The sequence below is a fragment of the Leptonotus elevatus genome, chromosome 17, assembly GCF_054856555.1.
Source record: "Leptonotus elevatus isolate MCC_2025b chromosome 17, RoL_Lele_1.0, whole genome shotgun sequence".
Lineage (NCBI taxonomy): Eukaryota > Metazoa > Chordata > Actinopteri > Syngnathiformes > Syngnathidae > Leptonotus > Leptonotus elevatus.
The window spans coordinates 13,517,393-13,533,948 of NC_141255.1; the positions used below are offsets into that span (position 1 = coordinate 13,517,393).

At 41.3% G+C, this 16,556-nt stretch overlaps 2 protein-coding genes across 6 annotated transcripts in view; one reads left to right on the forward strand and one right to left on the reverse strand.

Annotated features, from left to right (window-relative positions):
* The first annotated feature begins 7 nt into the window (after positions 1-7).
* LOC147160092 (HMG box-containing protein 1-like) lies at positions 8-5,458 on the forward strand. The gene is made up of 13 exons (XM_086058722.1): positions 8-52; positions 771-877; positions 1,400-1,474; positions 1,563-1,725; positions 1,897-1,966; positions 2,057-2,168; positions 2,419-2,507; positions 2,606-2,762; positions 2,837-2,981; positions 3,056-3,174; positions 3,295-3,454; positions 3,522-3,663; positions 3,741-5,458. The coding sequence occupies exons 2-13, from the start codon at positions 787-789 to the stop codon at positions 3,759-3,761; spliced, it is 1,344 nt and encodes a 447-aa protein (XP_085914848.1). The 5' UTR covers positions 8-52; positions 771-786; the 3' UTR covers positions 3,762-5,458.
* Positions 5,459-5,526: 68 nt separating this feature from the next.
* The window catches only part of ptprz1b (protein tyrosine phosphatase receptor type Z1b), a 39,661-nt gene continuing 28,631 nt past the window's right edge, over positions 5,527-16,556 (reverse strand). For 2 of the 5 annotated variants that reach the window (XM_086058717.1, XM_086058718.1), the window contains exons 12-31: positions 16,041-16,487; positions 15,627-15,810; positions 15,352-15,537; positions 14,616-14,760; positions 14,433-14,524; positions 14,270-14,355; positions 12,274-12,294; positions 12,036-12,132; positions 11,865-11,947; positions 11,119-11,253; positions 10,894-11,025; positions 10,672-10,829; positions 10,460-10,595; positions 8,374-8,520; positions 7,989-8,082; positions 7,839-7,912; positions 7,389-7,754; positions 7,141-7,283; positions 6,892-7,027; positions 5,527-6,632 (exon numbers count right to left, since the gene is read on the reverse strand). In XM_086058717.1, the coding sequence (XP_085914843.1) occupies positions 6,489-6,632; positions 6,892-7,027; positions 7,141-7,283; positions 7,389-7,754; positions 7,839-7,912; positions 7,989-8,082; positions 8,374-8,520; positions 10,460-10,595; positions 10,672-10,829; positions 10,894-11,025; positions 11,119-11,253; positions 11,865-11,947; positions 12,036-12,132; positions 12,274-12,294; positions 14,270-14,355; positions 14,433-14,524; positions 14,616-14,760; positions 15,352-15,537; positions 15,627-15,810; positions 16,041-16,487 (3,006 nt within the window). In that variant the 3' untranslated portion in view covers positions 5,527-6,488. The remainder of the gene's footprint in view (positions 6,633-6,891; positions 7,028-7,140; positions 7,284-7,388; positions 7,755-7,838; positions 7,913-7,988; positions 8,083-8,373; positions 8,521-10,459; positions 10,596-10,671; positions 10,830-10,893; positions 11,026-11,118; positions 11,254-11,864; positions 11,948-12,035; positions 12,133-12,273; positions 12,295-14,269; positions 14,356-14,432; positions 14,525-14,615; positions 14,761-15,351; positions 15,538-15,626; positions 15,811-16,040; positions 16,488-16,556) is intronic. The other 3 variants (XM_086058719.1, XM_086058721.1, XM_086058720.1) reach the window with 3 other exon arrangements.

Sequence of the window (16,556 nt, forward strand, 5' to 3'; positions counted from 1 at the left end):
AGGATGATGTTTTTATACCAACCTACTTTTCCCGTACAAGGCCACTGTTTGGGTGAGTAAAGAGAAAGTTCATTAAAACTTTTCCGCGTTTTAAAGCGTCGAATTCGAAAAGGGATCGCACCAGTGTATCGAATATGCTCTAAACTTGGAAAATACGACACAATGTTGAGATGACGAGGCCTGTCGTTTTCACAAATACGAGCTCCGCTGATCGTTCTGAAAGCTTCATTGTTGACGTTGGGTGTTTTTGTTGAAACGGACCTTTTCCCTAAACCCTTTCGACGGATTATTATATTTGTTCGCGATTTCTCAACACGGACATTTTTTTCATATGAATAGATACTATTCATATACACATTTCTCTCGTATTCGTCGACAGAAATCCAAATTTTTAGAGCACTTTCGTGTAGTGACCGATCAAACTGCTTCTTCTTGTGGTTACATCTCACAAATAGGATTCTTTGAACAAAATGAAGCCTGAATAAATGATTTAACAACATTTGTTCCTCGTTTGTTTGTTGCCGTCATTCACAGCGTTGAATGAATGGGTCGTTACGCGCATGCGCGTACGCTTTAGAACTTTATAAACAAGAGGCTGTCACATGACATATTGTGCAACACTAGGAAGAACGTATGATTTTACTTTTTGGTGGGGCTAGCTAAAATTATTAAATGATTATTTTAGGAGAAAAAAAATGAAATTCAACTAGTGGAAAGGCGTGTTTCTGTTCGCGTGACATTTACATTTCGAATTACATCCTATGTTTCAGTTCACAACTTGACATCATGATGTGGGAGGTGGTGATTCCAAAAAGCCTGTCTGTTGGTAACCCCAAACAACACGAGGAGACTAACAAGTCTGATTGCGACTGCACAGGTATCCACCATCCCCATGGCAACAGTCAGGAATCACTCATCTATTAAGCCCTTTACCCTTAGACATTAGTCCTTCCAGTGTCGGTGGCGCATTGGGCAGCAAGTTTACTCCATTTCAAACTATCCATTGTAACAGATTGCAAGTCAGACCATTTGACTTGCATTTCTTTCAGATCTTCTTTGAAAGTTGCACGGCAGTCTTCTTAGGCCATTCCAGCTTTCTCTTGCGTTCTGGGATCCATTTCAGGGCTATCAAGGCATTTTGATGTTCATTCATTCGCAAAATATGGCCTGCCAATCTAATTATTCTTTCAGTTACTATTTCTGAGAGTTTTCGTTGTTAGGTTCTATTAAAAAAATATTGATTTGTGATTCTGTCTTTTAAAATTATTCTCAAGCATCTCTACTGGAATACATTGAGTTTCCTGATTATCGTTGCTGTCATCTTCCAAGTATCACTTGCATAGGTGGCATCTATTAAGCAACACTCTCAAACCCTTCATTGGTGTCTTTGTCACAAAAGAGATTGTGGAAGTGGATCAGGACCAATCACATGACTCATTACCTGGCCCAAGGATTGATACCTTAATGGAATATGGTAAAAAAAAACAAAAAACACCAAGTATGACTTTTATAGTTGTACGTTGCATCATGAAGACGGAAAATTCCCTCTGCTTTTTCCTCAGCTGATCTTCCAAACCTGCAGGAGCCTCCAGAGGACAAAGAGATGATGGCGATTTATCAAATGGAGGTCGGCGCGGCAGCTGGGGACACCCGCTGGCTGACACAGCTGGCTCACATTGCCACGGGGCCTCAGAGCCCACTGCTACAGGAGTCTTCCCACAGCAGGTCTAATCACACAACGGCATACCATTTAATTTTGAAATAGCATGACTTTCTTAGATATAATCCACTACAAATAAACGCCCTTGGATTTTTTTGTGTGTGTGCAAAAAGTACTGAAACATACAGCATAAGTAAAGTAAGTTCAGTAAGTGTATCTTGGTTTGTCATTTTCAGTTCCTCTTCTGCCAGAAGTGATCTACATTCTTACGCCCGGCCACCCCCTCCTAACTCCAGCAGAGGCAGAGTACAGAAAACGCCTCTCTTCACTCCCACTTTAACCCCCCATCAATGACGCAAGCGACCCATTTCAAATGTTGACTTTATGTTTACACAGACGAGCAGCAAATGTAGCTCTGCGATGTCCACCAGGTCCTCAATGTCCGATGACGAGGACACAGCTTGGAGTGTCTCCTGGCCTGCCACTGCCTGGCATTGCTTTCTTAAAGGTAGCCATTTTAGTATTTAATTATGAATTCCGAACAGTTTTGAAAGGGTCTGCCAGAATGTGGAAATGTAAGATATAAGTATTAATCCAAAACTAAAATGGCTAAACCAAAACATAAATGACATTCTGGAATTAAAGATACTCCTTTTTTAATTTTTTTTATTGACAGTCATTTTACAGTTGTGTTGGAACTCTTTGAATGGGTTGTCAGTACAATGGTAGTTTCAGTGAATGCTGTTTTGTATGTGCAGGTACTCACCTGCGTTTCCATAGTGGCTTCAGTGTGGAGTGGCGTAACGTTGAGGACCTTCAGTGTGAGCAACAGTCCCTATCCTTGAAGGTAACATTAATTAAAAAAATAATAATAATCCTTCGACAACAAGTATGATCAATTGCTTAGTTGACCAAAAAAAAAAAAAAACCCCTTCAATTTTTCAGAGTTACGGCAGTGAGGGTTTGCAGCTTGTAGCACATTCGGAATACGTGTTGTCCGGTCAGGCCATCTTGCAGCTGACCTTTGACCCTGGTGCTTGTGGTCAAAGCTTGTTAACGGCACGCTGCCAACTTGACCACCCATTCTACGTTAAAAACAAAGGTAAGCAAGCAAGGCAATTTTGTATGTCCAGTTTAGCACTTCTTCAGATCGGACTTAAGTGTATTTTTTATCAGGTTGGTCATCATTCTACCCGAGCTTGACTGTGGTGCATTATGGGATAGCGGGCTATGAAATGGAGCTAGGTAATGTGTGCCTTCCTCCGGGTCACAGAGACGCCGAACATACAGATGACTCACTTGTCTTTGACACATTTAAAAGGTATTTCAAAGCAACATGACCTCGTTCGTGCATGTATGATTGAGACAATTACAATTGTGCTTCCACTTTCTCAGTTATGATTTCACACCACTGGACTCCTCTGCGGTTTACCTGCTGAGCAGCATGGCCCGACGGCGATATGCCTCCCAGTCCAGTGGGGGCGCTCTTTCTCCACACAGAGACACATTACAAGGTTTGACTTCCTCGAATCCTTTTATTGACAACGATCAACCACTGAAAAAGGAACTTGGCATTGGTATCAAACATCCCTAAAAAGAAGAAAACGTAGTCTGAACCCGTCTCAAACCAACAGACACTCCCACGCCCAGCCACGCCCGCTGTCCTCACCGTGTCCGCCAAACAGGAAGTAACCACAGCACACCCAAGTGCAAGCGGCCAATGAACGCATTCATGCTTTTTGCCAAGAAATTCAGGGTGCAGTACACACAGATGCACCCGGGCAAGGACAACAGGTTGGTGCGCGCCTTAACGGCGGTATCCGTGCTTGTCATGCGTGTAAAATGTGCGTGTGTGTTTCAGAGCGATCAGCGTGCTCCTTGGCGAGCACTGGAAGAAAATGCGAAGCGAAGAGCGTCGTGTGTTTACCTTGCAGGCTAAAGCACTCGCTGATGAACAGAAGAGGCTTGACCCGGACTGTTGGAAACGCAAACGCACCGACTATGTGAGGACACACACACACACACAGTCGTACAAAGTCACTTCTACATGATCCTAATAAATGCTTACTTTTGCCAACAGGTTTTTCAAGGAGACAAGTAAAGACAAGTGATGTAGCAGCACGTTCACAATTCACACACTCAGTTGTGCTTTAGGGGACTTCTGATGAACTGATTCCTGATCACGGGTGGGTAAACTACACTTTTTTTGGGGGCCTCATCTACAGATGAGCAGGTCATCAAACTCAATTATAGACTAAATGTTTGCCTACCCCTGGTATAGAATGTTCACTTTTATAGCTTATGCTTGAAATCGGTGCTACAATAACTTATATGCTTTAAAAAAAAAGAAATCTGGATGACTTCACATGTTCAGCACTAAGGAGAATATGCGTGAAGCTAACAGATGTTTTTTTTTAAGGTTTATCCCCATCAAGGCTTGGCAAAATTCAGATTTGAATAAAAAAATAACCCTTAAAATTCAAATTCACTTCTTGAATTTGAATTGAGGTGGCAAAAAAAGTAGAATTCAAATTTGAATTGTACTTAGTACAATGGAAATTCAAAGAAATTCATGATGCAAAATTAAAGTGTATTTAACTTGAAGCAGCCAATATACAACATTAATTTCGATCGACGAACGACAAATACTAAACTGGATGTCTCCCCCCTAATTCATTAATTGAATTCTGAAATTCTGAATTTTGCCTAACTTTGATGACAATTGATAATTCTATTTTCTTGCAATATGCTTAAAGCAGGTGTTTTCCCCCTCTTTTCCCCACAAAGTAGCTAGTTATAAAGTTGATGTTAATTGTAATATTTGTTTTTAAGTGAACCTATACTATAACATATAGGGGTGTTAGAAAAAATCGATTAGGCAATATATCGCGATATTGCAGTGCGCAATTCTCGAATCGATTCAATATGCGGCCGAATCGATTTTTAAACATCAATTTTTTATGGGAATATTCAACAAAACGTTTTACTTAGTGTTAGGATTTACACATTAAGCATGGAAGAATGTTATATTAATGGAACATTAAGCCTTAATATAAAACAGACTGCAACCTGAATTTTTAGATAAATAATTTTTCATACAAATCTCACAGTGTATATGTACAAGTTTACTGATTAGTATTTTCTAAATTTGAGTTTTAAAAAAAATTGCAACAATCAATTTATAGATTCGTATCAGGATTAATCGGTATCCAATCGAATCGTGACCTATGAATCTTGATACAATTCACACCCCTAATAACATAAATTGGAAGTTAATGAGCAGGTCTTTTCCAACTGCTTATTCGGGTACTTTATGTAAATAGTGTATACACTCTATATTAACCTGGTATGTCAACAAAATAAAAAGGAGGCTTAATTCAGATCTCATCTATCATCAAGTCAATAATAATAACAACAACAACAATAATAATATCAAAGGCTCTCCAATGTACCTTACTGTATTGTATGTGCCATATGAAAAATAGTTCAAATGTATTTTTCATTTGCTTTTTGGAATCATTTTGAGATCATCACACATAAATTGACATCCTCATTTTATTTGATGTCTATTTCGGTGTGATTCATCAAGGTGTGGCGTTAAAGGAATAATTGCATGGTCTGTTTTATTTACGATGTTTATTTATGATGCACTATATACACTTTATCATGTGTGACTGTGATACTATAATGACAAATATTTTTCATATCTTGTTTGTGGATTATTTACTGGTCTGTTCTGCCGTTTGTTGGCAATGCAATATTAAGATTGAAAATATAATAAAACACGTTACAGCTTTATTTGTCTTTAATGAGGCTGCAAGGGAAGAGTTGGAGTTTACAATAAGAGACTTTGATTTTCCAAAAAGTCATATTAAAGTCTTTATTCAATCTGTTGCTATTTACATACTGCACGCATTTGTGGCTGCAGATAAATGTGTTAACTTGCTACAATTACCGGAACGATAAAAAAGCGTTAATGAGTTAAATCTATGATCCATGCGTGGAATTATCAAATAGAATCCACACAGTTATACAGAATATGTAAATGGCTAGAAAAATGTCATAGAAAATATAGATACAGTAAAAACATACAGTAATTTGGCCTTTTGGTACTTAAGGGATATTTACACAAAAAAAGGTTTCAGTAATATCGTCACTGTTGAAGAAAGCTGATTACTGGTAATCGATTGCTCATGTCTGATTGGGGACATAGACAAAATACTGACAAAAATGTTCAATACGACAGAATTTGGATGGAATGTCAAAATGTTCATATTCGACTTAAAAAGTGCAAACAAGACAGTAGCCACCTTTAGTAAAAAGACAAAGATCACAAAACATTATTTTGGTTTAGTCAAACAGTCGCATTAGCAAAACAGCTTTTAAAGTACAAGAGCATGAATTTCTACAAAAGGCCACAGAGCCGATGGCAGGGAAGACAACAGCCTTTGCGATAGTTCCCTATTACAACTTCTTTAAAATACGTGTATTCGTCATTTGTATTTCTTAAATATTCAGTATTCTGCTTGAAGTATGGATATTGGATAATGGAATTTCAAATTAGGCTGTGTCCATCTTATTTATTTATTTTAACTGAACAGATGCGGAGCTGAGAGCAGATTCTGGTACATTTTGTCACATTGTGAGTGATCACATGACTATCGTGAACTTGGCTTCACATTTTTCAAGGGCGAGTCATGACGTTTATAGAACAAAGACTTCTAAGTGCGTAAAAAATACTCACAGCTCATGGATGCTTCAAAGGAGCCTCAACACTGACCTGTACACTGACTGGTACTGATATTACGTGTGTGTGCGTGTGTGTCATCTACATGAGTGACTCAAGGCTTTCAGCAATGTTGGTCTTCCCCAGTAGTACGGATCCGTTGGTTTCTGGACTCTGGAGGGCTCGCTGGTCCTCCTGGCTGCTCACCAGACTCAGTACGGCCCGGTACAGATACTGGTACTGCTCCTAAGTGGGGGGGCGATGGCTCTCTTAATGATTGCGGTTGAACGAAAGGCTCGTGTGTGTTTTGTGTGTGTGTTTTGTGTGTGTGTGTGTTTTGTGTGTGTGTGTGTGTGTGTGTGTGTGTGTGTGTGTGTGTGTGTGTGTGTGTGTGTGTGTGTGTGTGTGTGTGTGTGTGTGTGTGTGTGTGGGTGTGGGTGTGGGTGTGGGTGTGGGTGTGGGTGTGGGTGTGGGTGTGGGTGTGGGTGTGGGTGTGGGTACTTACTATGTCATTAAACACCCCCGGCCTCATGAGGTTGGTCATGCGTGCCACCTGGTAGACGTCCACTTGCCCCTCCTCCTGCAGCTGATTGGACAAAGTGGTGAGGGCACAGAAGAGACCCGACGTAACGCCTCCCAACCTACACCAAAAAATAAAGCAGAGGATCATAGTAAATATAAATAGTCCTAAAGTATTTTGACACATTTGGGAATACTCTTCCACTTTCACACAACAAATGAGTGGCATACTCACGGGTCGTGCACAACTGTAGGTCCAGGTGTGCGTCTGCTGTGCTCACTGACTATGTTGATGAGTTCAAAACAATTCCTAATGGGGCTGTCAGGGTTGGGCCAGCAGGAGGCGCTGTACAGACACACCTCCAGAGCATAATTGTTCTACCAAAAAAAAAAGATTACACCTCAGAGTTTTAACTTTTTGGACCAACTTGTTTCTAACTAGACAATTACAAATGGAGAGCAACCTGGTGATGAATTTCGTACCTGCGTGGATTCTAACGTGACGTTCTGCACAAGCACGTTGTCATCATTGGAGAGACAAACGTGCTTCTCCCCTGAATGTGACACAGTGAATCCCTCAAAGTTCATGATGTGCTCTTCAGAAGGCCGATACACACACAAGTCCCAGTCCTCGCTCTGCAAACACAAACATAGTGCGTAATCTGCGCATATGCATACATTTGACGTTGCAAACATGCATGTTATAAATAATGCGCGAACCTGACAATGTGGGTCGGGCAGATGGACGACGGCATGCGTGTTGTGCTCCCAGATCATTCGCCAGAAATCCTCCACGGTGCTGCCGAGCGGCGTCTGACTCACGATGAATTCCTTACTGTGGCGATGGCCCTGTGATGAAAAGCACATAAAAAAAGCGGCAGGATGACGCAAACGCATCTTGAGAAAAAATCACTTGTTGAAGTTTGTTTTTACCAGCACGTAGGAGGCGTTGATGTAGCCTGAGGAGTTTGCTTCCGTGGCAGTTAGACAAACTCTTGATCTCTCCACTGCAAACACAAGACACATGAGCTTAACCATGACTTGATGGTATCTCGGGGTTGTTTACGTGAACGTGAGGCTCACCAGGCATGAGCGCTCTGGCTCTGTTCCTCATCGCGTTGCCGTCTCGCAGAGCCGTGCTGTAGTCGGCGTGTTTCGCTTGCCGCTGACTGATCAACTGAAAAATCCATCGTCAGCATATTTTATTAACCCCATAACTCCAAACATATATTAAAACCCTGACGTATATGATCTGACACGTGCATTACATGGATAATCCATTAGAGGGCAGTATTACCTTATCGCTTTTCCAGCGACCTTGCAAGATCGCCCCAATTAAGAAAGGAGAGACACCTATACTTATTAACTCATTTGCTCCCAAAAACGTATGAAAACGTTTTATTTTAAATATTGCCATGGTCCCAAAAACCATGCGGAGGGATTTGTTGACAATTCTATCAACGTGTACCTTGAACTGCTTGTCCATGCGCGTCCGGCCTGACGCGCCGGGTGTCAGCAGGCCTGACACGTACAAGTGGAGATTGTCGCAGGTGACAGAAGTATGGCGGCTCAAAATGGCTTCCACTAAGACGTCGTGGATGAACACGTACTGCTCCTAGAGGCGAGACCAACCACAACCTTGTAAGTTTGGAATTTTCCAAAATGTCTTTGTCAACAGCGCAAGTGGCCCTACTACTGATTCATGACTTATACAGCGAGTAATATGTTGTCTGTATGCAGGTGTTGATGTAATGTTAAAGCATTAATTTCATTGTTTGTTAGCATTAAGCTAACAGACTTTATGACAAAGTTATGCACTTGTTTTGGGCCCGACTGATTAATATGCCAATTATTGCCCTTCAAACATCGGCCAATTGAGCCAAATGGCCGATTAGTTTCCCCTTAAAACGTTATCATCGAAGAAAACCGAAGTTTCCGACGCTGTAAAAGTACCCTGAATGCTTGCGTAGCATTAGCAACTAGCAAGTGTGTAGCGCAGGGGTGGCCACTATCCAGCCTGTTTTCCATGTTTCTCTCCATTAGTACACTTGATTCATGATCAGGATCATTATCAGGCTCCTGCAAAGCGTGCTGATGAGCTGATCATTAGATTCAGCTGCGCTGAAAGAGGGAGACATGAAAAACAGGCTGGTTAGGGGCTTTCGAGGACCAAACTTGGCCACCCCTGGTGTAGCGTATGTTATTCTGTTGTCCCTAAACGTCCTTTAAACTGTTTAATGACATCCCAATTGGAGTTGCAGTAATTTCTGGACTATAAACCGCTACTTTTTTCACTTGCATTCGACCCTGCGGCTAATACAAAGGTGCGGCTTATATATCAGATTACAAGGGGGTGCACTATAAGGGAAGCGCAAGAGCCCAAATGCAGTAGGAAAGACAGAACGAGAGCGAGACAATTTGCGCCCTCACTATGGAAAAGGAAGTAGCAGGAACCCGGTGTGATAACATTAAAATACCAGCGGCTTACAGTCAGGTGCAACTTATATGTGTAACAAACTCGAGTATTCCCCAAATTTAGCTAGCGTGGTTTATAGTCAGGTGCGCCTTATAGTCCAGAAATTACTGTAACTGTAAAACTAAAAACTCATTCTCCTGCAGCGCCTTCCCTTTAAAAACATTTTTTTTTTATAAAAGCCCCTCAAACGCTTCCACTTTTTCACCGGCATCCCGGTGGCCGTGCTAAATACTTTAGCTAATGCTAGCACTATTGCTGTCAACAGTTTTAAACACGGAAACACTTATCGCTATCTCCGGTACAGACCTGTACAGGACGCTGTGTGTGACTTTGCAGTCCGTTCCCGAAGCCGATTAGCTGGTGCGAACAAATGTATTTATTTATTTTTAAAAGTTGGTGAATATGTGAATGCGCGGATTTTAAGTGCGCCACACCTTGTCCCGCCGCGCGCATCTGTGCCTGCCGGTGTGGACTACATTAACTATAAAGTGCAATCGCACCGCCAGAAAATGTTCAACCCTCGTTTGGTGTTTAATGTACCATTAGCCAACATGTCTGCGTGTTGGGCACATTTCAATTTATATTGTGCTTTGTTAAAATGCCAGTGCTAAATAAATATTTTATAATACTATTATAATTGTAATTAATTATAATAAAAGCAATGAAAGTTAAAATTGGCATAATTTTTTTTCTCTGTGTTTTGGTTTTCGGCCAAGCATTTTTCATTTTCGGTTTTCGGTTTCGGCCAAACATTTTCATTTCGGTGCATCCCTACACTCTATATTTAAATACAAAACATGCTTCGTTTTTAAAACATCGATAGCCTAGCGCTAAAAGTAAAAGTGAAGGTAAGATCCCATTCCTTTTTTTTTCTTTTTTTTTGAGAGAAAGGGTTAGAGTAAGATCCCATTCAAATGCTAGCAGGAAGTTAGCATCAACTTCACACAAACACTGTGAGAACACAATGTTATGCTTTAAATATCTATTTTTAAATAATCGGCAGATTATTCGGTAATCGATATTTTTTTCTGCTTAAAATCCGTATCAGCATCTCAATCTCAACTGTGTGTTTGTTTACCTCCGTTTGAACCAGGAAGTTCCTCTGCGTCCGCACATGTTTCAGGAAACCGAGGACATTCACCGTCCCTTGATCCTCGATCTGCTGCAACATGCTGTCTATGACAATGTAGGTCCCTGTTCTCCCGACACCAGCACTGTGACGCAGACGCAAAACAATCATAATACTTTGCATTTTCACGAGGTAAACGCGCACCAATATAAAGACGCTACCTGCAGTGCACCAAGACGGGTCCCATTTCCTGCGTTCTGGCCCGAGAGGATGTTCTGATGAAGGACAGGACAGGCAGAGTGTATTCTGGGACGCCCATGTCTGGCCACTGGGTGTAATGGTAATGCTGGACTGTTTGTTCAACTTTCCTCTGAGATGCCTGGAAAATCAGAAATGTTGTTGGTGGCCTTTGTGCGGTCAGGTTAGTGTATACGAGCGTTTACCTTATTTGTGGTATCTCTGACAATGAAAGTCCGTAGTGTGTAGTAAGCGAGGGTCTTGCTGCTCTTTAAGGTCACCTGGTATGAACCATATTCCTCCTGACCATCCTCTGGCCAGTACTGATCACATTTGGTCTGTCAGGTCAAACAGAATAAAACACAAATGGATGAATGGCGTTGATTTGAGCAAGCGACATAATCAGGAATGCTGAAAACAAGCGCTCTCACTCGTCCTTTCTCCTTCAGGTTGGTGATCATGACGATGATGCCGATGTTCTGCTGCCAGATCATTCTCCAGAAGTCTTCCCTGCCTGCCCTGAGAGGACCTTGGGCTGCGATGTAGGCCCTCGTACGCTCATAACCCTACGGACGAAACAGATACTTCATCGAAAAAATATGCAGAAAAAATGTTCCTTGTACTTGTACTACAGCCCCAGTAGTCTAAATATGGTATTCTGGTTAATATTGTATAAGTGGAATATGAGATAAGCAGCAAAATCCAGCTGTTTTTATCCATCTCACGGGGTGGCCATTTTGCCACTTGATGTCGACTGAAGATGACATCACAGTTGCTCAGGTCTCAGGTTACAACCAATCACAGCTCAGCTTCAGAAAACAGGTGAGCTCTGATTGGTTGTTGCCTGAGCAAAATTTATTTACAAGTGGCAAAATGGCCGCCCCCTGAGATGGATAAAAAACGGCTGAATTTTGCTTCATAACTTATATTCAAAAAATGTAATATTAATCAGAATGTCATGTTTAGACTAGTAAGGTCACATATAACATATTATTGTCCAAAAAAAATTAAGATTGACTTCCACTTTAAGTATTCGCTATTGCGTTTTGGGAAGTTATTTTGAAAAAGTTCAAGCACTTGAACAGTATTTCAAGGCACCTAGCTCGAAACGATATGAAATATGCCTTAAAATACTGTAACCTCCGTTGGAATTGTCTCTGAACAAAAACACACTCACGTCAACAAAGTTGGCATTGATGTAGTCTTCGCATTTGCCGTCTCTGTCCAAACTGTGGGTGAGCTTCACCCTGCTGTGGTCATCTGGGATGGAGGAATCCCCCCCAAAAAGTTAGATCAAATTTGGTTTGAGCGGAACTGTGAAAGAAAGCAACGCCGTATGGAGACGTACAGGCCAGGATGTTGATGTATCTGTTCTTGGATTTGTTCTCGGGTTGACTGGAGCCGTCGGCAGTGATGCCCATGTCCACTGTGCATGCTTGCACCTCCTGCAGCACAACACAAAATATACACACACGTTTCAGTGTGGTGATGAGGGTCAAAGTCCCAACACAATAAAATGTATCAGTCTCAAGAAAACATAGTAGTATGTCATGAAGTCAACTTCAAAGCGGTGTCGAGCATCTTACCTCATAGGATTCTTTCACAATCTAATGGAGGGTGGAAGTGAGGATGCAGAAAGCACAACGATGGCGGTGGTGAAAGGAGAGTTGGGGGGCAGGAGGGTGGTGACACACAGGCAGACAGGGAGTCAGTGCAGGTACAGGTACAAGGGGCTCATATACACACAGAGAGGTTGAGCGCCAAAGCTGTGGTCCCCCCATTACGACTGTGATGTTCTCTCAAAGTTGCACATTTTAGTGCTTATCTGTTACAAAGGGGCCAAAAGACAATAGCACTTACAAGAGGGCAATCAATATTCTGTGGATTTCCTGTCTCTGTGTGTTACATTGGAGGTTCATGCTAGGAAACAGAGGGGACTGATGCCATGCAGATGCACCCGTTTTGACACCAATCCAAGAAGCAAGTTTAGACTGGCTGAAATTTCATGTACCAACAGTACTAGTTACTAGAGGTATCGACGACTACTGAAGCGTTACGTCGTACTAGTATCAGTCGGAAAAAAAAGTGGTTCCGAACATGTGGGAATCATGTAGCACATGTGGCTCGATAGTCCCTCTTTCTGTGGCTCCCTTTAATTGTGTCTCTCTCTAAAAAAAAATGTAGAAATTAATTTGGTTTTTACATATTTATTTTTTTAGATTAAATATTCTTTAAATGAATTGATTTAGATTTTTTTAATGAATAATTAAATATTCAAAAAAAATGACACAGTCCAAATGACACAGAAAAAAAGAGATGAAAGGTAGATGAAAAAGTTAGTTTTTTAATTACGTAAAATGTCAAAAATCTGACCATAAAATGTCCAAAAAGGAAAAGTAAAAGCAGAAAATTATCGTAAAATGACCATGAAATTGCTAAAAATGTCAGAGAATCAAAAAAAATAAAAAATAAAGCCAGAAAATAAAATAATCAAAAAGCAACCATAAAATATCCAAAAACGAAAAAAGAAATCCCCAAAATTACCATACCGTCTTTGGAATTGCCAAAAATCTGAACTATTTTTAAAAAGGCAGAAAAGAAAACGTTAAAAAGTAGCTATAAAAGTCTTCTCGACAATTACCATAAAATGTCCACAAAATTACCATAAAAGTCAGAACATTTATTTAAAGCTGCAATATGGAACTTTTTCCCCCAAAATAACTTTACAGTAAGCTTTTTATTTGACCATTTATGACTGAAATGCCTTCTAATTAGTAGATTAACACCTTAGCTGTTCACAATGGGCACTCCTGCAAGCCTGTGGCCAAAAGTTTTCAGACTGGAATTGGGTTAGAATTTCCCGCGCCCTGTCTGCGGATGTGACGTAATGTGCGTGATGTGTATGTGAAGAACGGTATGTGCAGTTTCATTTTTCGTCAGCTGGTAGCAGTAGCGATACGAAATTGAATATGCTACGTTAAGTAGCTTTAAGAAAAGGCTGGAAAGAAAATGTTCAAAAAGTAACTAAAATCTCCAAAAACAAAAGAAGAAATCCCGAAAATTACCATTAAATGTCCACAAAATTGCTGAAAATGTAAGAAAAATTATAGCAAAAAATGCAGAACAAATTGTCAAAAATAGCCATAAAATGTCTTTAAAAAAAAAATAAGGAAGAAGAGAGGCAGAAAATTGTCATAACGTCCATAAAATTGAAAATAAAAATGAAAAAAAATGAACATACGTATTGGATGCTGCATATTTTTGTGTTATCGTGCAGCTCTAATTAGCTCTTATGCTCTCAGTACATTAGACTAACCCTAACACACAGTTTCCTTCATCACAATGTTTTACGGCTCCAGACAGATTTTTGGTTATTTATTTGACCTAAAATGGCAGTTTTGACAGGAAATGTTTCTAACCCCTGATGTAGCACATCCTTTTTTGCTCCCTTGCTAAAAGATTTTCCTAAACAGCATGATGTTAGCAGATATGGAAGTGTGTTATTAAAAAAACTATGAAGTCTGCCTCTAATAGCTCCACGCATAAAAACAAAACAAACACAGCCACAGACATCGCACACACCTCAAACTCCTTGGAGAAGGTGCTGGTGTTGTGGAGCTCCATGACGTTCTTCACAAACTGCTTCACCGTCAGCGGTTCGTGACCGTCTGGCACACAAGGCGAGAATGGAACTCCCATTTCAAATAAGAACAGCCATGTTACGAGGGACTGGAGTGAAGGTTACCTGTGGCGAGCAGCAGAGGAGTGGACGGAGCTGATATGACTTTAGGCGATGTGCTGTCGTCAGGGTAGAAGTTAGCCGTCTGGAAACAGTTTCTATGACATGAACGAGTCCAAAAAAAAAAAGAAGACGGATGAACAAATGTGATGTTGGTCAGCGGCAGGTTAGCTTTGTTGTGATGTGTACCTCCAATAGACCAGAATGCCCACCAGCACCAGCAAACACAGGATGGTGAGAGTGGAGACGACAGCCAGAGGAATGATGGTCCTCTTCTCCCTCTCCACAATGCCGACCAACCCAACGTGAGATTCGTGACTGCTGTTGCTTCCCTCTGATGTTTAGAGAGAAGCAAAATCGTGTCAAGCTTTAAATGTGAAAGTCAAAGGTGAAAAAAGGGGAGCTTCATCACTGCAAAAAAATTATTTTTAATTAAGAAAGGTTAAAAAAAACTATTTCTGGAAAAAAAATCTCATTTTTAGTCTATAAGAGAAATAATCTTGAAAAATAATTTTAGCATTAGAAAATTGATCTCAAATTTTTACTTCTCAAGACATGACAGCTAATAAGAAAAAAATCATAACAACCTCAAATAATAGCTTGATAATGGGGAAAACATCCACTAGAGGGAACACTTGAGTTACATAAAGGACTAATCCCACTTTCAGAAGAAAATAACCCACTTGAGAAGGTTAAGTGGATCCAAGCAGACAATAGAGACTGATGCCAACAAAACGATTCGATGAAAATCAGACACATTGACAGCAATTTGTGATAAGCAGCGAGGAGCAAACTCTCTAGCATTACCAAGGTCAAGCTATTAACGGCATTCACTGTAAATAAATAAATAAATCAAACCCATAATATTGTCAATTCAATATGTAATTCTAAAGGCACGAGAACACACGTTCAACTCGTGTTTTACCGTTGAACATGGGCTGGGTGGTATGCATGAGCACCCTGAGGAGAGACGAAGAGGTGAACGACTTGTAGACGCTGTCGGCGAGGGTGTTGCTGCCGGTCGCCGTCCTCGCAGGAATCCAAAACCAGGTGCTGGTTTCTGGAGGTTTGTTTACAGGTGAATCGCTGTCCAGAGAGGACTCGGTGGTGCCTGAAGGAAGAACATGCTGATGAGGAGGACCGCTGATATCATATTCAGAGTAGTTGAGTTATGTTAAACCTTAAAATCTTGTAGTTAACCTGGCAACGTAACAGCAGATCCCAGTGAAGAGGAAGCGGCCATTTGGGATGAATTGTTGATGGAGTCTTCATAGAAAACATCGGTGACTTGGATGTCCTCCGCAGAGGAGGGGAAGAGGTCCGACTCTGGAGAAGAGAGGCCACCTTCACTCTCATTTGGATCTGTTGGGCTGGGATCTTTTGACTGGAACGCAAAAATGATCACGACATGAGTAGATTGCTCTAGAGCAGTAGTTCTTAACCTGGGTTCGATAGAACCCCGGGTGTTACATTGCTTAGCCTATCTGTGCCGTAGGGAATTTGGTGCGCTGTTGTGACGTGCAATATGACATGTATAACGGAACGTATGGTGTTCCACAAGGTTCAATTCTGGGGCCTCTGCTGTTTTCACTGTTTTCATTGAATGGTGACTACCTGATGCGGCAGAGAGGCCTCTTCTGTGATTTGGCGGCGGACGGTAGGAGTGTTAGGCGCAGAAACAGGGAACAGGAAGCCCGGCTGCTCGGTTATGCCAGTTACCCAGATTGCACCATTGCCATCCAAGCCGCCGTGGGTAAATATCCGTTGCGTTCGACTTCTTCGCCCGTCATCAATCTGGTTTTTGCTTGCGTTGTCACTTTTTGACTTGTTGTTTTTTTTTTTCACATTTGGATCGAGCCGTGTTTTCTGTGTGGGGGGCTCGGGAGGAGCAGGCTTTGGGGTTGACTGAGTGGCGACCTGGACCGGTGGGATCTGGGTTGTTTGCAGCCGAGGGTGGTGGGTGGGTTGGTTTTGGTAAACTCTGGTCTGCTCTGCTGGGATCTCCTCCACTGGACTGTGATCTACTGGCGTCAAACCTAGAGGATTGGGATTCTCCGGCTTCTGCCATGTGTTGAAAAAATAAAATAACACAATTAAAAATAGAATAAAAATACAAATAAAATAAAATAA